This window comes from Lolium rigidum, chromosome 4, assembly GCF_022539505.1.
Source record: "Lolium rigidum isolate FL_2022 chromosome 4, APGP_CSIRO_Lrig_0.1, whole genome shotgun sequence".
NCBI lineage: Eukaryota > Viridiplantae > Streptophyta > Magnoliopsida > Poales > Poaceae > Lolium > Lolium rigidum.
The window spans coordinates 171,801,320-171,820,341 of record NC_061511.1 but is presented as its reverse complement, the minus strand read 5'-3'; the positions used below and the strand labels follow the sequence as shown (position 1 = coordinate 171,820,341).

At 48.1% G+C, this 19,022-nt stretch overlaps 1 protein-coding gene across 1 annotated transcript; it reads left to right on the top strand.

The window, feature by feature from the left end:
* The first annotated feature begins 4,808 nt into the window (after positions 1-4,808).
* Positions 4,809-7,216, top strand: LOC124708973. Its single transcript, XM_047240610.1, has 2 exons — positions 4,809-5,062; positions 5,946-7,216. The coding sequence occupies exons 1-2, from the start codon at positions 5,003-5,005 to the stop codon at positions 6,687-6,689; spliced, it is 804 nt and encodes a 267-aa protein (XP_047096566.1). The 5' UTR covers positions 4,809-5,002; the 3' UTR covers positions 6,690-7,216.
* The last annotated feature ends 11,806 nt before the right edge of the window (positions 7,217-19,022 follow it).

Below are 19,022 nucleotides of genomic sequence, written 5' to 3'. Positions count from 1 at the left end.
CCTTCACGTGTTCCTTGACTCCTACTGGTTCGATAACCTTGGTTTCTTACTGAGGAAAAACTTGCTACTGTACGCATCACACCTTCCTCTTGGGGTTCCCAACGGACGTGTGTCAACTACACGCATCAGTTTGCCGCGGCTGTTGCGCCTTTGCAGATGGACCCGTGCGCGCCGTTTTTGTTGGAGGATTCGTCCTCCTCGGGCGACTCGGACTTGGAGGAGCTGCTTGAAGATGACATCGAGCAGACGGCGGTGATACTTGCGGCGGCGGCGGCCACAGACGTGCGGCAGAAGAAGCGGAAGGGCTCGACCATGGGGCCACTATGCATCCCGCGGAACCGCGCCCTCGTCCACACCTTGCTCATGCGCGACTACTTCGCCGAGGTACCGACATACCCGCCCCATCTTTTTCACCGCCGGTACCGAATGCGGCGATCTTTGTTCAACAAAATCATCGCAATGTGTGAGGACAACACACTCTACTTCAAGCGCAAAAGGAATGCCGCCGGGCTCTTGGGATTTAGCGCGCACCAGAAAATTTCCGCTGTCATGCGCACCTTTGCATACGGCATTCCGGCGGACTATGCCGACAAGTATCTTCGCATAGGCGAGGATACGACATTGGAGTCTGTCTGACGTTTTTGCAAGGTTATGATGCGCATGTACGGGCCAATATATCTTCGATCTCCCAATGACGAAGACACCGCAAGATTAATGGCGGAGAACGAACAACGGGGGTGGTCGGGCATGCTAGGAAGCATAGATTGTATGCATTGGACATGGAAAAATTGTTCAAAAGCTTGGCAAGGTTTGTATTGTGGGCGGAGCGGTGACCCAACAATCGTTCTTGAGGCCGTTGCATCACAGGATCTTTGGATTTGGCACAAATTTTTGGTTTGCCCGGTTCACTCAATGATATCAATGTCTTGCATCGATCCCATCTTCTTGCCCGACTTGCTAAAGGTGATGCCCCGACTTGCAACTACATCGTCAACGGGAGGGAGTACACAATGGGGTACTACCTTGCCGATAGTATATACCCGGATTGGGCCACATTTGTGAAAACCATCCGAGAGCCAGGGAACAAAGCTGAAGCTGAGTTTGCAAAAGCACAAGAGGCAGCTCGAAAAGATATAGAACGAGCTTTCGGTGTTTTGCAAGCTAGATTTTTAATAGTCCGAGGACCTACCCGATTTTGGGATATGGACACACTGAAGGACATCATGACCACCTGTGTCATTCTAAATAATATGATCATTGAGGATGAGAGGGGTTTGAACTTGTCCTTTTTTCTTTGATAATGTTGGCACCCGGGTCAAACCTGCAAGAAATCTAGATACTGTGAGCATTCCTTGAAACATATCGTCAGATTGAGAATGAAAAGGATGCAACACAGCTCCAAGAATATCTTGTTCGCCACCATTGGTAAAGGCACAACAACTAGGATTTATTTGTGTTCCAATTTGTTTTTTGCTTCATTTGTTGTTGTACCATTTGTTGTTGTACCATTTGATTCATATTGTTCAAAAACATTTGTTCCAATTTGTATTGTTTGTAATGTATGACAGTAAACATTCGTGTAATAAGTTAGATTATTGTTGTATTTGTCGTATCAATTTGTGTAATAATTTAGATTGTGTTATTTTACAAAACCCTTTGTATCCGGTTTTATTTGCGGGCCGAAAAACAGCCGCGCGGTCCAGACGCGCCAAACGCGGCCCGCATAACATATTATTATGCGGGCCGCGTTTGGCGCGTCTGGACTGCGCGGCCGTTTTTCGACCTCAAAACGCGTTTGGGGTGGCCTGAATAGGCGGATATGAGGTTTACGGTTTGGGGGATCTGCTAGAGATGCTCTAAGACAACACCCAGACTACGAAAGAGTTAAAAGAGTTTTTCCAAAAGCAACGCCTCCATAAAGGAAACAATGCACGAGAGTTGCCGTCATCCGATTGAAGATCTTGGTTTTTCACCCTGGATAAACTCCGATTTCACAAAACAATTTCTCCAGTATGAGCACTGCCAGGAACAACCAATGAGGCCAGACCATGAACTTTCACCCTGAAAATCGCGACACGGTACCGAAGAGCAACACCAAAAATGTAGTCCACATGTGCTGCCACCCCCTCTTGGCAAGGACATAGCTGCAAGTTACCAAACACCAGCCACACATGAAGAATATGTGCATCAATTCTTCGTCGCAATGAATACACCTCTCCGCCCTTGCAAATCCGATCGTGGCTACCATGACTTTCTCCACCACTGTCGATATCATGAAAAACTATATTTAGACATGTCCGATGACACCGATAAGAAAGTGAAGCTTCGCGCCACGTCCTCATGAAGCCACACTGGCTAAAGATAAGGACGTGCACAACCAAATCAATTTCGATCTAGATATCCAGTGGTGCCCAGCCGCCATGCGTCAAACTGTGAAAATCTCCTAGAGGACGACTGAAACTCGTCGCCGGCCAAGTCGAGGAGGCCGACATGAAGAAGATCAAAGGCTTGGTGCTCGAAGATCAACAGGGCCATGACACCTTTATTCTTCGATGCGGACAAGTAGGTCCTACGCTGACATCCGCCACAGAATGTGTATGGCCGCCTTGATCCTTCCTGGCGGCAGCCTAGGAGGCAGTAGAAGTAGAGGAGAAGATGACCCGCGCCGCCCGTAGTCTACGGCAAGAGGCCGTCCAGGCCACGAGCATGCCAACGAAGCGAACACCACCACGTTGTCGATCGACAAGACGCGCGTTCGCGCCGGCTCCACCAATTCACGCTGCCGCTCCTCCCTAAGTGCCGCATCCCCGCCAGCCGTCACGTCACGTCACGTCCCGCGCCGCCAACCGCCGAACTAGGAGGGTTGGGAACCCCGCCGCCACTGACGACGTCGGGCTTTGCCCGGCGAGGATTGGTGGGAGAAAGGGAGGGCCTAGAGGCAGGGCCGACCCTATGTTTTTTGGGGCTCTTGGGCGAAGTCGACAAATGGGCCCCTTAAGACTAATATATGTACGCATATTTGCGATAGAAATAATAATAAAATGGTAAAAATATAAGACGTATTTTCTACTAGTTTAATTAGCTCAAATAAAAAACCAACTTACAATGGCTCCATCAATGCTTCACAAAAAAGTTTCTTTGCCATATTGTCGTCACTAACATTATCATCAAGATCTGCAATTATATTTAAAAAATAAAGTTACTTACTTACATTTGCAAAGTATGATGCTAGTTAGTTACTTACCATTATTCGAGGATTGTTCATTGAACTCAAGATCTCGGTCTATATTACCATCATCTTCTTGTCTCGGATCAGATATTGGCATTTGATTATTATTGTTGACATCATCACTACTTCTAGCTGAAAAATACTTATTTAAAGCACCTCTTTGTGATTCAATAAATTGATTATCTAGCTTCCTCTTTTTCTTTTTCGCAGCACCTGACAATTGTTTCGGCATTATAACACCTATAATAGTGAAAAAAATATCAAATTAGAACCCTGATCAAAATAATAAGTCATGAATTAGATGAAAATTAGACTAGAGATTTAGACTTACACAGGGGCATGCGGGGACGACACCGATCAGCGAGCTGTTGTCTGTTGATGAAGCAATCGGCAAAAGTCAGAGATGAAGAAGATCGTCTATTCCTAATCCTTTATAGGAATCAATCGAGGCAGCTATGCAGGGAGTTGGATCGATCGGTCATGCGCTCACTAACAAAAGAAGTCGTTCCCTGATTTAACGAAAGGTCAGTGCAGGGAGTTGAACTGATCGGGTCACGCACTCCGGCACTCACACATACTGGTGGTAGGGAATTTGTGCCCTCCTGAAGACTCCCTATGGAGATGGGAGTTGCACCGATCAGAGATTAGTTACAGGCCTTGATTCGCTGTCTCCCTTCCGTTTCGTACTGAATTTTTTTCCAGCCGTAAAAAGAAGATCTGGTCCTGGGCCCCCCTCTGGCCTGGGCCCTAGGCGGTCGCCCATAGCTGCCATGGGTCAGGGCCGGCCCTGCCTAGAGGGAGGCGGTGGGAGAAGGATTCCCGGCGGCTCTGGGTGGAAACCCTAACATATACCATGTATACGTTTTTCCTATCTTGTGGGCTGCATTTCCGTATCCGTGGTGCACACGGTGCACTGGAGTTGCCAAAAAAGAAACCATCACACTGATCGTTCGTACCGTACTAACCTATACTCCTATCCGCCTAAATTTATCAAGAACGGCTAGCATAAATTCGAAAGCACGGCCAAAGCGTGGCGAAGAAGAGATACGCAACCATGGACCTGCATATATGCGGGGCTAGGGGCCAGTAGGACCAGTGGACCTAACAGTGCAAGTGTGCAGCTCAATCAGGTCAAGTGGGGTGAGACGTCCAAGGCGGCCCTCGCTCGTAATTAAGGAACGAACACGTGCCCAATTCGTAACGAAGGAATCGCCTCGTCTGGGTGCAAGGCGCCGGGTGCGCCATGCGGTTTCATGTCGCCAGTTTAACTAATCGCACCTGAGGTCACGGGGGAGGAGGATTAATTAGGCACCAGCTCCACTCCTCGCACTAGTTTAATCCAGCTGAGAGAGTTTTAGTTTTGTATTGATTGATTGAAAGGCACTTTGCAAATAACGCATCCGCTAAGGCGCTGTTAATGGAGGGATTCGATTAGTTAATCCGGCGATTAGGAGGGGCGGAGAGAGGAGGAAGACGACTTGGTTTGGTTTGGTTTGGTTCGGCCTGGGTGGACGACTGACTTGGGACGATAAGAACGAGACACGCGCACCCAGAGACGGAGACCCCTCCCATTCCCATTCTCACTTCTAAACCCCTCCGTCGTCGTCTGCTACTTCTTCTAGAGTTCCTTCCAGCACCTGTCCATCGTCCATATATCGTTTGCTCCGCCGCTCCGCTTCCACGCACACCAACCGCCTGCTCTGCTCTTCGATTCCCCCGAGGCCCCATCGGCAAAGAAAACCCCTCTTCTTCTTTCTGGGGAAGTGCGCGGCCATGGCGATCGACCACGAGTCCCCGTTCAAGGAGCTCCGCCTCAAGAACAGGAGGATCATGGTAAACCCCTCCTCTCCCTTCCCTGCCTTGACATGCCATTCCTCTGCTGATTGCTTCAAGTTTCTTTTCCGTTTCTTGCCTTCTCTGCTCGTTTCTTGCCTTTCTGGGCAGAAGGAATCACAGGAGCCGGTTCCGTTACTGTTGTATTGGGCCCGCGGATTGCTCTCCGTGTTGGGGGTTTCAGTTCATGGCAATCCCGTGAGCAATGGCGGTCAAAGCGTTTATCTTGTTTCCCCTGTCCTCCTCTTTACTGGCCCCCGTTCTCGAAGGGCCTTCGGCCGAAACTTCATTAAGATAGAAAAAAGAGGTTTTACACAGAACCAACAGGCGTTGGCCAAAGACGGCTGAGGTAGCCGACAGCAAAAAAAAGGCCAAAAAGAGAGATACAAGCTGAACTCCCCCACAGACACTACAAGAGGATTTAAAAGGTCAAAATACAGCCAGCTGCCCTCCAGGTTCTGATGTCATCTAAAATCCGTTCGAAGACGCGATCAGCTCCATTGTACTCCTGCTGAAAAATACGTCCGTTTCTCTCCTTCCATAACCTCCAGTGCCCCCGTTCTTCTGCACCCGGCCGCAGTTAATGGCGTTTCAGTTTTTTGTTTCCCTGGCCCAGCATTTGGCCGCGGTCCAATTTGGGGACCAGTCCTAGGCTTCTCCACCAAGAAATCTGTGGGCGGTTCTTGTTCTTTGTTTTCGTCCCCTCTTTTGATTCGTTCGTCGCCGTTGTTCTTGGTTTTCTTTGCCTCCTTTGATTGATTGATTCCTAGGTGTTGATTGGTCTTATTAGGAGAGCGATTTCTTGATATCAATCCATGTTGGAATGCTAGTACAGGGAGTAATTCTTTTCTTGAGCTGACCAATCCACGGTTCTGTTGTGCAGGGAGGCGGCGCCCCTGAGCCGGACGAAGAGGAGGCCGCGGAGGCGCAGGTGGCGGCGCACGGCGAGGACCAGCACCACCAGCAGTGGCCGCGGTGGCTGCGCCCGCTGCTGTCGGCGCGCTTCTTCGCGCAATGCAAGACGCACGTCGACTCGCACCGCAGCGGCGAGTGCAACATGTTCTGCCTAGACTGCGCCGCGGGGGCCGCCGCCGGCGCCGCCGCGCTCTGCTCGCTCTGCCTCGCGCACGCGCACCGTGGCCACCACACCATCCAGATCCGCCGCTCCTCCTACCACGACGTCATCCGGGTCTCCGACATCCAGCGCTTCATGGACATCGCGGGCGTGCAGACCTACGTCATCAACAGCGCGCGCGTCGTCTTCCTCAACGAGCGGCCGCAGCAGAAGCAGACCGGCAAGTCTTCCGGCACCGGCGGAGGGAGCGCCAACCTCTGCGAGGTTTGCAGCCGCAGCCTCCTCGACAACTTCCGCTTCTGCTCCCTCGGCTGCAAGATCGCCGGCTGCTCCTCCGACGCCGGCGGCGCCAAGGCGCGGACCAACAGGCCTGGCAGCCGCGCCAAGGGCTCCTCGGAGTCGGAGGCGGCATCCTCCTCCTCCTCCCTGCGCAATGCCGCCAACCACAGCTTCACGCCGTCCACCCCGCCACCGCCGCTGCCTCCCGCGGCCAAGCGCCGCAAGGGCATCCCGCACCGGGCACCCTTCGGCAACCTCATCGTCGACTACTAGCTAGCCACCTGCAGCCATTGGCAATCCACATGCCCAGTTGCAGCAACGGAGTGAATGGAATGACAATGCGGCCACCACTTCGGTGGCCGCCATTGCCTTTGGTGGTGCTTCTCGATGTGGATTCCACCATTAGCTAGCTAGCCTTTCAGTCAGGAACAAAGCAAAGCAGGCAGGCAGCAAAGGTTGGATGCATGGACACACAACTGAGAAAGTACCACCATCCTTTTCTTACTGCTTAATCATCATCATCACTAGGACAGAAAGAAATATTGTTACATTACAGAGAGATTACTGTATATGATTATGGTCCTGCTCTATTACTTCTTCTATACTATTAGACTTCAGTTTTGTGATGTTTTTAGGCAATAAGCAATGCAGCTGTAAGCTAGCTAGAGTATCTGCATTTGCCACTTGTTAATCAAGTTTTGTGATGAATGGCTGTGGTTAATCAGTAGTGCTTTCTTCACCTGTAAATATGGTTTGCTAGAAGAGGATGACTGCTTGTTGATTAAGTACTATGTTGCTCACTTTTCAATCTTCTTTCCATATCGGTCAATGGATTGCTTCGGATTTTCCTTGTTCTTCAGTTTGTTGATCCTTAACTGTGAGGCATCTGCAAACTTGCTTGACACTGATGTTGCCAATTAGCAGACGCTGCCAAGTTAATGCCGCCCAACAAGCAAGCTACGCCTAGTAGACAGCTTGCGTTGATACAGGGGCAGCATGAATGTGATGGCCGGATTAATTAAACTAATCCTCTTGTTCTTTGCTCCTCTGTTTGAATTAAACTAGACCAAATCTAAACACTTGTGATATGATAGTGATTTGCTGGTCGAGCAGCCAGGGGTGCCAGCATAATTGCTGAAGCCGACGTGGAACGAGAATTGTTTGCACTGAAGAGGAGATGCCTTTTTTTTTTTTTTGCCTTATGGAACCAAGTAATCGCAGAAAGCATCTTTCTATCTATATGTAGTGCTGCAACTTTGCATCACCTACTGAATTTTTTCTTTCTCTGCCCTTTGAATCGATCCTTTCTAGAAGAATCATCTTTGGTTTCCTATCTTCAAAGAATACTGAACATTGTTTATATGCAAAAGAACAAAAAAGAATTGTATGTTTGCGTGAATTTTCCACGAAGGGAACAACAATGGAAGGCAGGAAAAGACTTTTCCCCTCTAGTTTTAAAACAGCAAAGCCTTTGGAAGTGTGGTGGATGTCGATGTAGATAGAGAGAGACGTGGATTGGGTAGAAAGATGCTCTGCAATGTAGGATTCGGTTGGTTCGTGCCAATCTCTGCCAAGTCAAACTCAGAGACGGTACAGTGTCGAGGAAAAAATAATGACGAATCAGACATAGGCATTGTCAAACATTACATGATTACATCTGAATTTTTCTTGCGTCCTACAAATGACCATGATGCTTCTCCTGCTATGTCCTTGTGAACCATGGGTACCATCAATTATTTGGAAATTTAAAAGATGAGTGTTAGACAAAACTTGTGATTTATATCACCATGCATAGAAGTTTATATGCAGATAGGACAAAACCATTGCAGATAAATCTAACCTCTCCCCCGAGGCGGCGGCGCCGCCCGCCGTCCCCGGGGAGTTCCCCTCCGCTCCGCCCTCCTCCCCTCCCCTACAGGCCCCCCTCCTCCGCCGCCGTCGCCGAGGACGCCGCGGGGCAAAGCCCCCGTGGTGAGGCGGCGGTGGCGGCTCGGTCCTCCGTCGGCGGAGCGCAGCGCGGCCTGCGGGAGCGTGTGGGGGCGGCGGCCTACACCCTCCTCCTCCGTCGACTGAACGCAGCGGGATGGCGGTGGCCGGCGGATCTCCGGCGGCCGGCGGCGGATGTTGGCTGCGGTGTGGTCGGATCTGGGTCGGAGGTTCGGATCGCGATCCATCGCGGCTGCATCTCGTCAATGGCACGAGGAGGCTTCGCTGGGTCTTCTTCGCGGCTTGAGGACGTCCGGGTGTTCGGCCCGGGCATGGTGGTGGTGGCTGACTTCATCCACCGAAGGCAGTCGGCCAGGCTGGCTGTGTTGGATTTTTCATCCCACTTCCAGCGCCGGCAGCGAGACGGGGAGGCATAGTAGCCGGTGAAAACCGAGCCGACTCCGGTCATGGCGGGCGATGGCGGCGTCTGCGCCGTTATCTTGTTGAAGGCATCGTCAAGCAACTATCGCTAACCTACTCGTTCCGGCGGCGAGTTGGAGGAGCTTGGAAGCCGGCGATGGTGTCGCCGGTGGAGGGTTGGAGTGGCCAGCCCAGGATGGTCGCCGACATGGGGGTCCGACCTGAATAAAGGCGGCGGTCCTAGGGCCTCTCTTGCGTGAAGAGGAGGACCTACCGGAGGCCTGGACTCGTGATCTGGTCGGAGTGTTGAGTTCCGGAAGGCTCCACCGATGAATGTAACAGTTGCTTTTGCCCGGAGTTTGTTGGATCGGAGGTATTCGGTCGTGCGCACCCATGTTTTTATTCCGACCGATTGGTTCTGGAGGGAGCGGCGCGAAGCTCTTTTTCTTTGATTGACATCAAGTGACTATGGATCCATGATGAAAGTCGGAAGAAGAGAATTTCATGAAGGCCGGAGGGGAGGACTAGCTTAGGGAGGTTCAAGTCTTTGTGATGTTGAGGGACTTGCTTGGTGTTCCGGGCTTCACAGCAGCGGTATGAAAGTGGGGGCGACAACACAGGTGAAGTGCAGAGTCCTACCTTTCAGGGTGAAAACCCAAGGTCTGGCCTTAATTGGTTGTACCTGGCAATATCCTTGGTGGAGACATTTGTTTTGAGAGCGGGAACTAGTGTGTAATTCAGGTGTTGTCTTGGCGGTGGATGTATTGCTGTTGTTAGGCACGAGATATTGTAGCGGGACTTTTGTTTCTTAGTTTTCTTTTATTGTTTTTGGCTGTGTGCATCCGTAGTGCCATTAGGGTGGTGCGTTGTTGCAGAGGCTGGGTGTAATTGGTATCTTCTTGATATTAATATATTCCCTTTATCGAAAAAATGCATAGAAGTTTATCGTTCCGAAACTTCATCTAAAACCGAAAACACAGTTGATGAACGAGACAGGACAAGTATGACGTCAACCTAACACGTCAATTGCTATACAAAAACCAAAACAAAAATATCAGGTCCCAACATAAGGCAGATTTTTACATGACCAGTCCGCACACAACAACATGGTGCATTGGTGCTTGCAAGAAGGAGGTGTTTCGAGGCTCTGTAAAAATTCGACACAAGTAGAGCTGAATTCGTGCCCATTTGAGAAGGTGTCTACGATGTGAGAACTGGTCCCGGTTCACCCGGTCTGGCCCGGACATGGCTCGAGTAAGTTGGATGCATCACCGACGAGTTGGTACGATACTTCAGTAAAATCGAGATTTGTGTAGATTGCTTTAGCATATTGCAAGCGCATATGTTGATTTTTGCATACATATATGTATATTGTTGCAATTGCTTTACACATTTGTTGTGCATTGCTTGTTTTATTGCAAATCTCTTTCTTCGTTGTTGCTTCCGGTATGTTGTCTTTTCACATTTTGGGTTGTTTCTAGAGCACATGTTGACTTGTTGCACATCCATATTTTTTTGTTTGTTACGAGTTATAAGATGTTCTAACTTTTCTTGAGTTGTATGTATATCTAGACGCATCTCGATGTATATGTTCACTAGTATATAGCCCACATTAAATACCCAAAACATCTTATAATTCAGGATTGGTGATTTCTTTTCCTTATGCGTGGGTGTGCTTCAGTTGTTGCAAATAATGGAATGGTTCTTGATAGGGTCACATTCACAATACTACGACGACAATGTATCGGTACAAAAGAAAGTGTTGCATCCACCGCTTTTGTGTGAAAAAGGCCTAAGGCCATATATTATCTGAAATCAAGCCTTATCAGAACATCTTTACAAGGAAAAAAACACAAGTTCTTGAAAAGTTGAGTGTCATCTTCCTTCCGCACCTTGACGACGCGCCGTGAGCAATGCTCGGCACCGCCAATGACGAAAATTCCAAAGTTCATCTTTTGTAATTAGATCGACGGCTGACGAGGCGACTGGTTGGGAGCTACTCGCCTAGCATCGACCGCTGATATAATGTACTCCCTCTGATCCATAATAAGTGTTTGATCATGGATGGATCGAGGGAGTTGTTATTATAGAGTTTCTTTTGTGTGTTCTAGACTTGCTAGTAATTAGAGATAACATGAAAGCAAGTCATTGGAGATATCATCGTCTCATCTCATCTTTTATCCATAGTGCTTGTCTAATAATAGAGATATAGTATCAACAGACTATAATAATCATGTTTTTTCTTACCCCAAAAGAGAAAAATCTCGAGATGCTTGCATTCCGATGTTTCTTTGGTGAGCATTTGTGAGACATCTGCTGCGGCGCCGGTACGGAATCCGACGGATTGATGTGCACGTTGCAACCTGCGCGTGTGCTACTGCTAGCCGTGTGGGTTGCCATGGCACACGGTACGGTTGCAGGTCCTACTCGCCGTGGGGCTCCACACGCGCGCGTGTGTTGGGACGTTCACGTCGACGTGTCGCCGCCTCATCAGTTGCCACGGACGCGTGTCGCGCCTAGGTGGCGGCTTCGCTGGCTTGGGGCGGGGCTTTGGGCTTTCCGGTAGCCGCCGGCCGGCCGCGCGCCGCCTTTCCTTAGCCCTGTCTTGTCTTTATCGCTGGGAACGAAGGCAGGCAGGAAATGAGCTGGACCGATCGCTCCGATGGCGTCATCCGGTGCGTCGGCGTTCGCCGTGCGGGCCGCAGGGTCGGTCGACGTCGACGTTGCTTGTTTGGTCGGCACGAGTCTGGAGGAGCTGCACTTTCCTCGCCTGATCGATCGCCTCTGTTTCAGCGATGGGATGCCCCGTTTCGTGTCTGCGTGTGGGTATCTACGCGACATCATCGTCCGAGTGATAATAGGCCACCATGATTCATGCTGCACGTAGCGCTGCTGTTCGTGGCTGCTGCTATGGCGCCACGTACGCGCCCAGCTAACTAAGCTGACTCGATCGACCACATAGCTGGATCGAGATCGATAGATAACCCAGCAGTCAGCTAATTAAGCTAATTTAGGTGTAGTGGACTCTGGGAGACTTTTCTTGCAGCGCAAACAAGGTGGGGCCAGCTGCTTTGACTGAGCGGAGTACGTGTGGTGTTCAACTGTTGGTGCACGGGCATGCAAGTCAGTCAAAGTCAAAGATACAAGGATGGAAACAAGACTTGGACTTGACTTCCGCGCCAGGGGACGGACTGCTTCCTGCCTTCTTGCTTGCTCGCTCGCTCGCAAGGTCCGTCGTCTCTTCTGCCGGCCATCTTGCTCCACGTAGTCCACCCTCCATTCATCACCTCCCAGCTCACCCTGTCCATGCTCTCTCTAGTCTCAACCGGATCAATGCCAATAATTTAGGTTCAGTGAGGGCAACTGATATGACACGGCAGCGCTTAGTACGGATCGTTGTGCTATAAGTACATTCACAGAATTTGGACTTTATCGTTTAAGTACAAATAGCTTGTTTGGTTTTTGATTTATTTATTCAAAAAAATGACATTACGGAGTTCGAAAAGCATCGGAAGAATCCTATATGTAAGAAATGTTGTATTGTACCAAACTGTACAGTTCCAACTCGAAATACCTTATATTTTAGGTTATGCAAAGTTAGCAGAAACTTTTCTTTGGTTGCTCATACTTGATTGTCTAAATATCTCAAGGAAAAATTGGCATCTAGATTAGGCCATAAATGCGTGCTATGCAATATTTCGGTGCTTGAGACTAGGGATCACATCTTCTTCGAGTGTGACTTTGCCAAACTTGGTTGGAATTCACTTAACATTTGATTGCTAATGCTTGATCGCCTAAATACCTGTAATGTCCCAGGTTTAGAGACGATCGAGGGGTAGATTTTAGAAAGGGATGTGCATTGCATAGTAAATTCTGGGGAAATTTCGCGCTTTTAAACAAAAACTGCATCGAAGGGGGACAAGTTTCTCTCTCGACACCTTACAGGGTTAGGGTTTCGAGAGTGCGACAAACTTGTAACTCACCTAACTAAATTAGGGTTTTGAGAAGAGAGGAGAGTATTGCATTACAACTTAAGTTGCATGATTGAATTCAAACACAAGAACTTTTGAATTTCAAATTTAAACATCATATGAATATCTCATAATTCAAAATTGAGGTAATTCATTAAACAAATATGAATAATCAAGAATATAAACATTACATTTATTTAGTAAAGCTCATTAGGGAAACTTTGAGCTTTATTAATAATCACACAAGATACAATGTCAATTACAATATCCAGAATTGAGATATAAATTTACAACACATTACAAGAATTGGAGAACTAGAATATTAAAAGAAAAAGAAAAGAAAATTACAAAGTAAATGATCTATCCTAAATTCTATAAGATGAGTTAATCTTCATCTTGATCATTCCAAAGTTCCCTGCACACAAACACAACAAAAAGAGATTATGCCAAGTGGTAAAACCACTTGACAGGTTAGTAGAAGAATGAAAATTGAGTAGATATGGATCAGTTCTGCCGAGCTGATCATCTCTCAGCCAAGTTACAAGCCAGATACCAAGAATGTGCACACACACACAGCTAGGCTGCTCACACAGCAGTGTGCATGCAGCACACCACACACACACAGCTGGTGAGTCACCAACAGGCTGCCAGGCCTTGTTGTCGACCGCAGGTGGAGAGGGAGATCATATAAAAACCTCTCCAACAGAGTGAACCCTAGCTCATTCATCGACATGCAGCTTGGTAAGTCATCGAGAGCAAGAACACTTAGAACAGGAAGAACACATAGCTAGAACCCTCATCCAGGAACAGCTCAAGCAAGGAACTCGTCTCCTGTTGAGAAGTAAACCATGGAGTAGATCAAGCACAAGCCACAAGGAGGAGCAGGGCAAGCTAAGAAATCAGCACAGAAGCAAAACCTCTACACCAACACACTATTTCTAGGAGCTGGAGTGAGGTATACACCTTAACATGAACAAACCGGATGGTTTTGTTCATAAATTGCACAAGCATGATCTCCAAGACACCAACAAGGGTAGAAACCCTATATGTGAGTCATCATATGGCCACCGGCCAAATTGGTGCAAGTGAACAAGAGAGAAACAAATAGGAAAGCACCTCGGGAACATTGGCTATGCCAAACCAGTGACATAATCAAAGAAATCCAACAAGGGATGATCCTATCTAGCTAATCAGTTTCACTCAAAGCACCTATAGCCACTACACCATCGGACGAGATAGACTATAAAGTGTCTATTCTTGTTTGTCAACATCAAAGATCACCGGAAATCCAACAAGGAATTACCCAAGTGATGCATTCACTAAGCTATAGCAAGCCAACCAGGGTGGGAGCTACCTAAACAGCAATGAATTGCTGTCAAGGTTACCTCAACCACTGAAACAGCCAAACCACCAAGCCAAGCACCAATATCATCACCCAGATTTGGGTTCAAAGTGGAGCTAGGGTCCCCAACCACTGTTGGCATCCCTCTAGCTCCATTAAGTTCATCACAAGAATCATCACTGCAAGCAGTTCATCTCACTTATCCATCAAACAAAGCAAGATAATACAGATAAATGAATTATACAAGTAACCAAGTCACCAGAATCATGCTAATGATCCACTGGATCACTGCAAGTATCAACAGGTGCTTGAGCAAGTACCAACACACCAGGCCAAGCCTGTGTGATACACACACACAGCATAGAGTGAGCAACAGTGAGGCACAGTCACCAAATAGCAGCTTTTACAAGCAACTGGTGATCATATGAACACCAGAAGCTTGCTAGAGCTTGCTACTGCATGCTAGAACTCATTCTAAGCATTAACACATGGACAGATAATTAAATTAATCATATAGCTGAACAATTGCATCACGGATAAGGGCATCGGGCATCACAATTGTATCCGAAGCACTTCATCGAAGAAAGGGGCAGTTAAAGTAACAACTAGGCTCAAATGAGCATGTCTATGAATTGAAGCACGGATATAATCTCATCGAGAGCATCGGCACTTGCCAAAGGCAAGGATCATCACGAAGCATGATCGAGTCGGGGAAAGCAATGGCATGTACAGGAAAGGCATAATACATCAAGCAACAACAGGAGCCACTAAATTACACGGAAGCAGCATATGCACCACAGCAGCATACGCATGGCAACAAGCATATCGCATCGCCTAGGATCCATGGCAACGACAGAGAGCACAGCAGCTTACACGCATTCACGAGCAAGCACGGCAGCAGAGCACATAGGTGTAGAAGCGGCAAGACAATCAGGTGGGTGCCGGGGCATCCGGAGGAAGGAGAAGAGGTAGAACAAATGGCGTAAGAGAAGGAGGAGCACATACCGGGGAGGCGGTGGTCGTCATGACCACGGCGGCCACGGCGGCGCACGCCGGTGCACACGGCGGCACCGGGCCCGGCCAAGCCAAGCCACGGCGACCACCACGAGCACCCCGGCGCAGCACCACGCGCCCGGGGAGCGCCGGGAGGAAGGTACACGGCTTCTCCAACGCGCGGTGGCGGCGGACGCCACGAGCCGGGCGCACGGGAGAGTCGATGGCGAGCGAACGTGGACGCAAGCGTCAGATCGACGCGGACCACCATGTCCGCCGTCGAGAGGCGGTCCAGATCCGCACCATCTCGTCGCCGGCGATGGTCGGAGACGGCCTGATTAAAGCGGCGACGGCGGAGGCGATTTCGGCGTCGCAGGAGCCGAAAGGGGAATTAGGGTTAGGACACAGCGAGAAGACGACGCGACTGGGTCGGTTGGACCGAGCCCACTGGGCTGGTCCAACCTAACCAGCCTCGGCCGCCCGACAGTGGGCTCGAGGGGTATTTTGGACATTTCCAAAATACCCATTTAAATGAGAATTTCCAAGAATTTTAGAAAATAAAATAAAGCTCTAAAAAAATAAGTAAAAATATGAAAATTAATCAGCATAAAATTCTCTATCTAAATAAAATATCAAAGAGAATTTTTGAAGACAAAGAAGAATAAGTCTTAATTTGATGATTTAAATAATGATTTAAATCACACATATTATTTTCAATAATGAAAATAAGTCCATTAATGCATTTGGACTTTAAAAACACCTTGACAACATTTCAAGGTTGTATTTTATTATAAATCAAATATTCCTAAATTACTCTTAGTATTAACCTCTTACATAAAATAATAACGACATCGGAAGGGGGGAACAAACCCTAAAAACTGGAATCATGCATAATTGCTTCTTTAACCATTGCCCTTAACGGACAATGATGCTATTTTTCGGAGACGAGAGGACAAGGGTCAGTCCACACCTTCCAACCGCAAAACTTTGCGTTGTTCGAGCAAGTTCATCGCTTGCTCATGTCATTTGAGTATTTCTATCAAATTACTTGCAAAGTACTATGATTATCACTATTGCATAAAAACCAAAACCACTACTTTCATAACTATGAATATGACGCCATGGAACCATGGATTGTGTTGATATGGTGGAGGTTCCATTGCAAGGGTTAATATCCATCTAGGATTAAACAACAAATGTCGCCAGTGATTCTTGTGCCGTAATACCCGTGTTAACCATAAGATCCGGAGTGGGACGGAGTAGTCAAAAGTGTTTCCACCTCTCGTACATCAACGGATGCGCTTACCGTAGACACTTGACCCGAGGTTGGGCAAGCGGTGGGGTGGGGATCCCATTCTAATTCCCCACGGTAAGTGGTCTATGATGGGTTGCAGCTACCGGCGAAGGAGTTTGGTTAACGAGTCCCAAACCGTTGTCGTGGTCGGGGTCCATCCTTAATTGGTGTAAGAGGACCGACGAGGACCCAGTGGTCGGGGTATGCAACAAAGGGTGGGTGTGCGAGGCAGCGGAGGAACATGATTGGCTAGACCTTATACCGGGCCTCACACCGAAGGAAGTGTGGACGGGAAAGCTGCCCGGTTGGCACCAAGGTTAAGATCTCTTATGGGTAAAGCAACACACCTCTGCAGAGTGTAAAGAATCGTGACTCGTCACTCCCTCGTTCCGGGATAAGGAACTGCGAACGCGGCCGGAAAGGAGCTCCATGAAGTTCTAGTAAACCGGTGAAGGCCGACGGACATAGCTCTTTGGAATAAAAGCAATCTCTTGAAGAAATGTTTACCAAAACTTGCATTGGTATTAGACTTTCCGGTCTAATATCGTAGCTAGTGCATTAAACACCTCTTATCTATAATGAACTTGTTGAGTACGCTCGTACTCATACCACTCTTAAATCCCATGCTTAGATTGTCCGAATCGTCCGGAGGAGGACTACGACAACAATGAAGGAGCCGAGATCATCGGCTACGAGGAACCGGACCTCTCAGGAGGAGTTGAAGGCGTAGACTACCTCATCGTCTACGGATCCGGAGAGGCTTCCGGAGGAGAACAAGCCTAGGGATATTCGCTAGTAGTAGTAACCGAGCAGCCTGAACTCTTAGTATTTAGCTGCTCGATGAAATAAATGTTTAGTTTAATGAAACTCGGTATTGTAAGTTAAGTTGGGTTCACCTCGAACCCAGGAGTATTCCTCTTAGGACCCAAGACGAGCTCCAAGACGACATGTGTATGTTAATTGTAATAATATGTGAATGAGTTATGGACCCTGCTATGTTCTGTTGTACTACTCTGAGGGATGTAATATTTGCGGAATGGTACTTCGTGAATGTTATATCAACGACCGGCATACTACAACATGCAGTGGTATGCGTGGTCACCACGGCTTGGTATCAGAGCAAAAGCTTTGACCTTAGGTTGGAACCTAGTAAATGGGACCAAACGTTAGGAGTCAAATAGGATTAGTAAAGAATTCTCTAAAAATATGGTGTATATTCAATTGAGAATACAACAACCATATCTTTTAGTGCGATAATTCTTTATTATCTCTATTATGATGCATTATTACTAATCTCATAATCTTTCTATTTCTACAGCCAACATGGCAAGTTCGCGACCGGGAAGAAACGTGAAAGTTATGGATTCCACACTGAACGAGTACCAAGGAGGACTTGCAGATATCTTACGAGCCATGTTACTGGAATTTGGGTGTGATACGTCTCCAACGTATCGATAATTTCTTGTGTTCCATGCCACATTATTGATGTTATCTACATGTTTTATGCACACTTTATGTCATATTCGTGCATTTTCTGGAACTAACCTATTAACAAGATGCCGAAGTGCCAGTTCCTGTTTTCCGCTGTTTTTGGTTTCGTAAATCCTAGTAACGAAATATTCTCGGAATCGGACGAAATCAACGCCAAAGTTCCTATTTTCATCGGAAGCATCCGGAACACCCGGAAGGACCGAGAGGGGGCCACAGGGCCACCAAACCCTAGGCTGGCGCGGCCGAGAGGGGCCGCGCCGCCCTATGGTGTGGCCCCCTGTCAGCCCTCCTCGCGCCGCCTCTTCGCCTATAAGAAGCCCCCGGATCGAAAACCCGAGACCAATTGACGAAACCCACGAAAACCTTCCAGAGCCGCCGCCATCGCGAAGCCAAGATCCGGGGGACAGGATCTCTCGTTCCGGCACCTCGCCGGAGCGGGGAAGTGCCCCCGGAAGGCTTCTCCATCGACACCGCTGCCATCTCCACCGCCATCTTCATCACCGCTGCTGCTCCCATGAGGAGGGAGTAGTTCTCCATCGAGGCTCGGGGCGGTACCGGTAGCTATGTGGTTCATCTCTCTCCTATGTAGTTCAATACAATAATCTCATGAGCTGCCTTACATGATTGAGATTCATATGATGATGCTTGTAATCTAGATGTCATTATGCTAGTCAAGTGGGTTTTACTTATGTGATCTCCGGAGACTCCTCGTCCCACGTGTGTAAAGGTGACGAGTGTGTGCACCGTGTGGGTCTCTTAGGCTAGATTTCACAGAATACTTACTCATTGAATGGTATAGTGAGGTGCTTATTTATATCTCTTTATGATTGCAGCATGTTGTATCACAATTTATCTATGTGCTACTCTAGTGATGTGTTATTAAAGTAGTTTTATTCCTCCTGCATGTGTGCAAAGGTGACGAGTGCGTGCACCGTGTTAGTACTTGGTTTATGCTATGATCATGATCTCTTGTAGATTATGGAGTTAACTATTGCTATGATAATATTGATGTGATCTATTCCTCCTACATATGCATGAAGGTGACGAGTGTGCATGCTATGCTAGTACTTGGTTTAGTAGCGTTGATCTATCTTACACTAAAGGTTACTTAAACATGAGCATTATTGTGGAGCTTGTTAACTCCGGCATTGAGGGTTCGTGTAATCCTA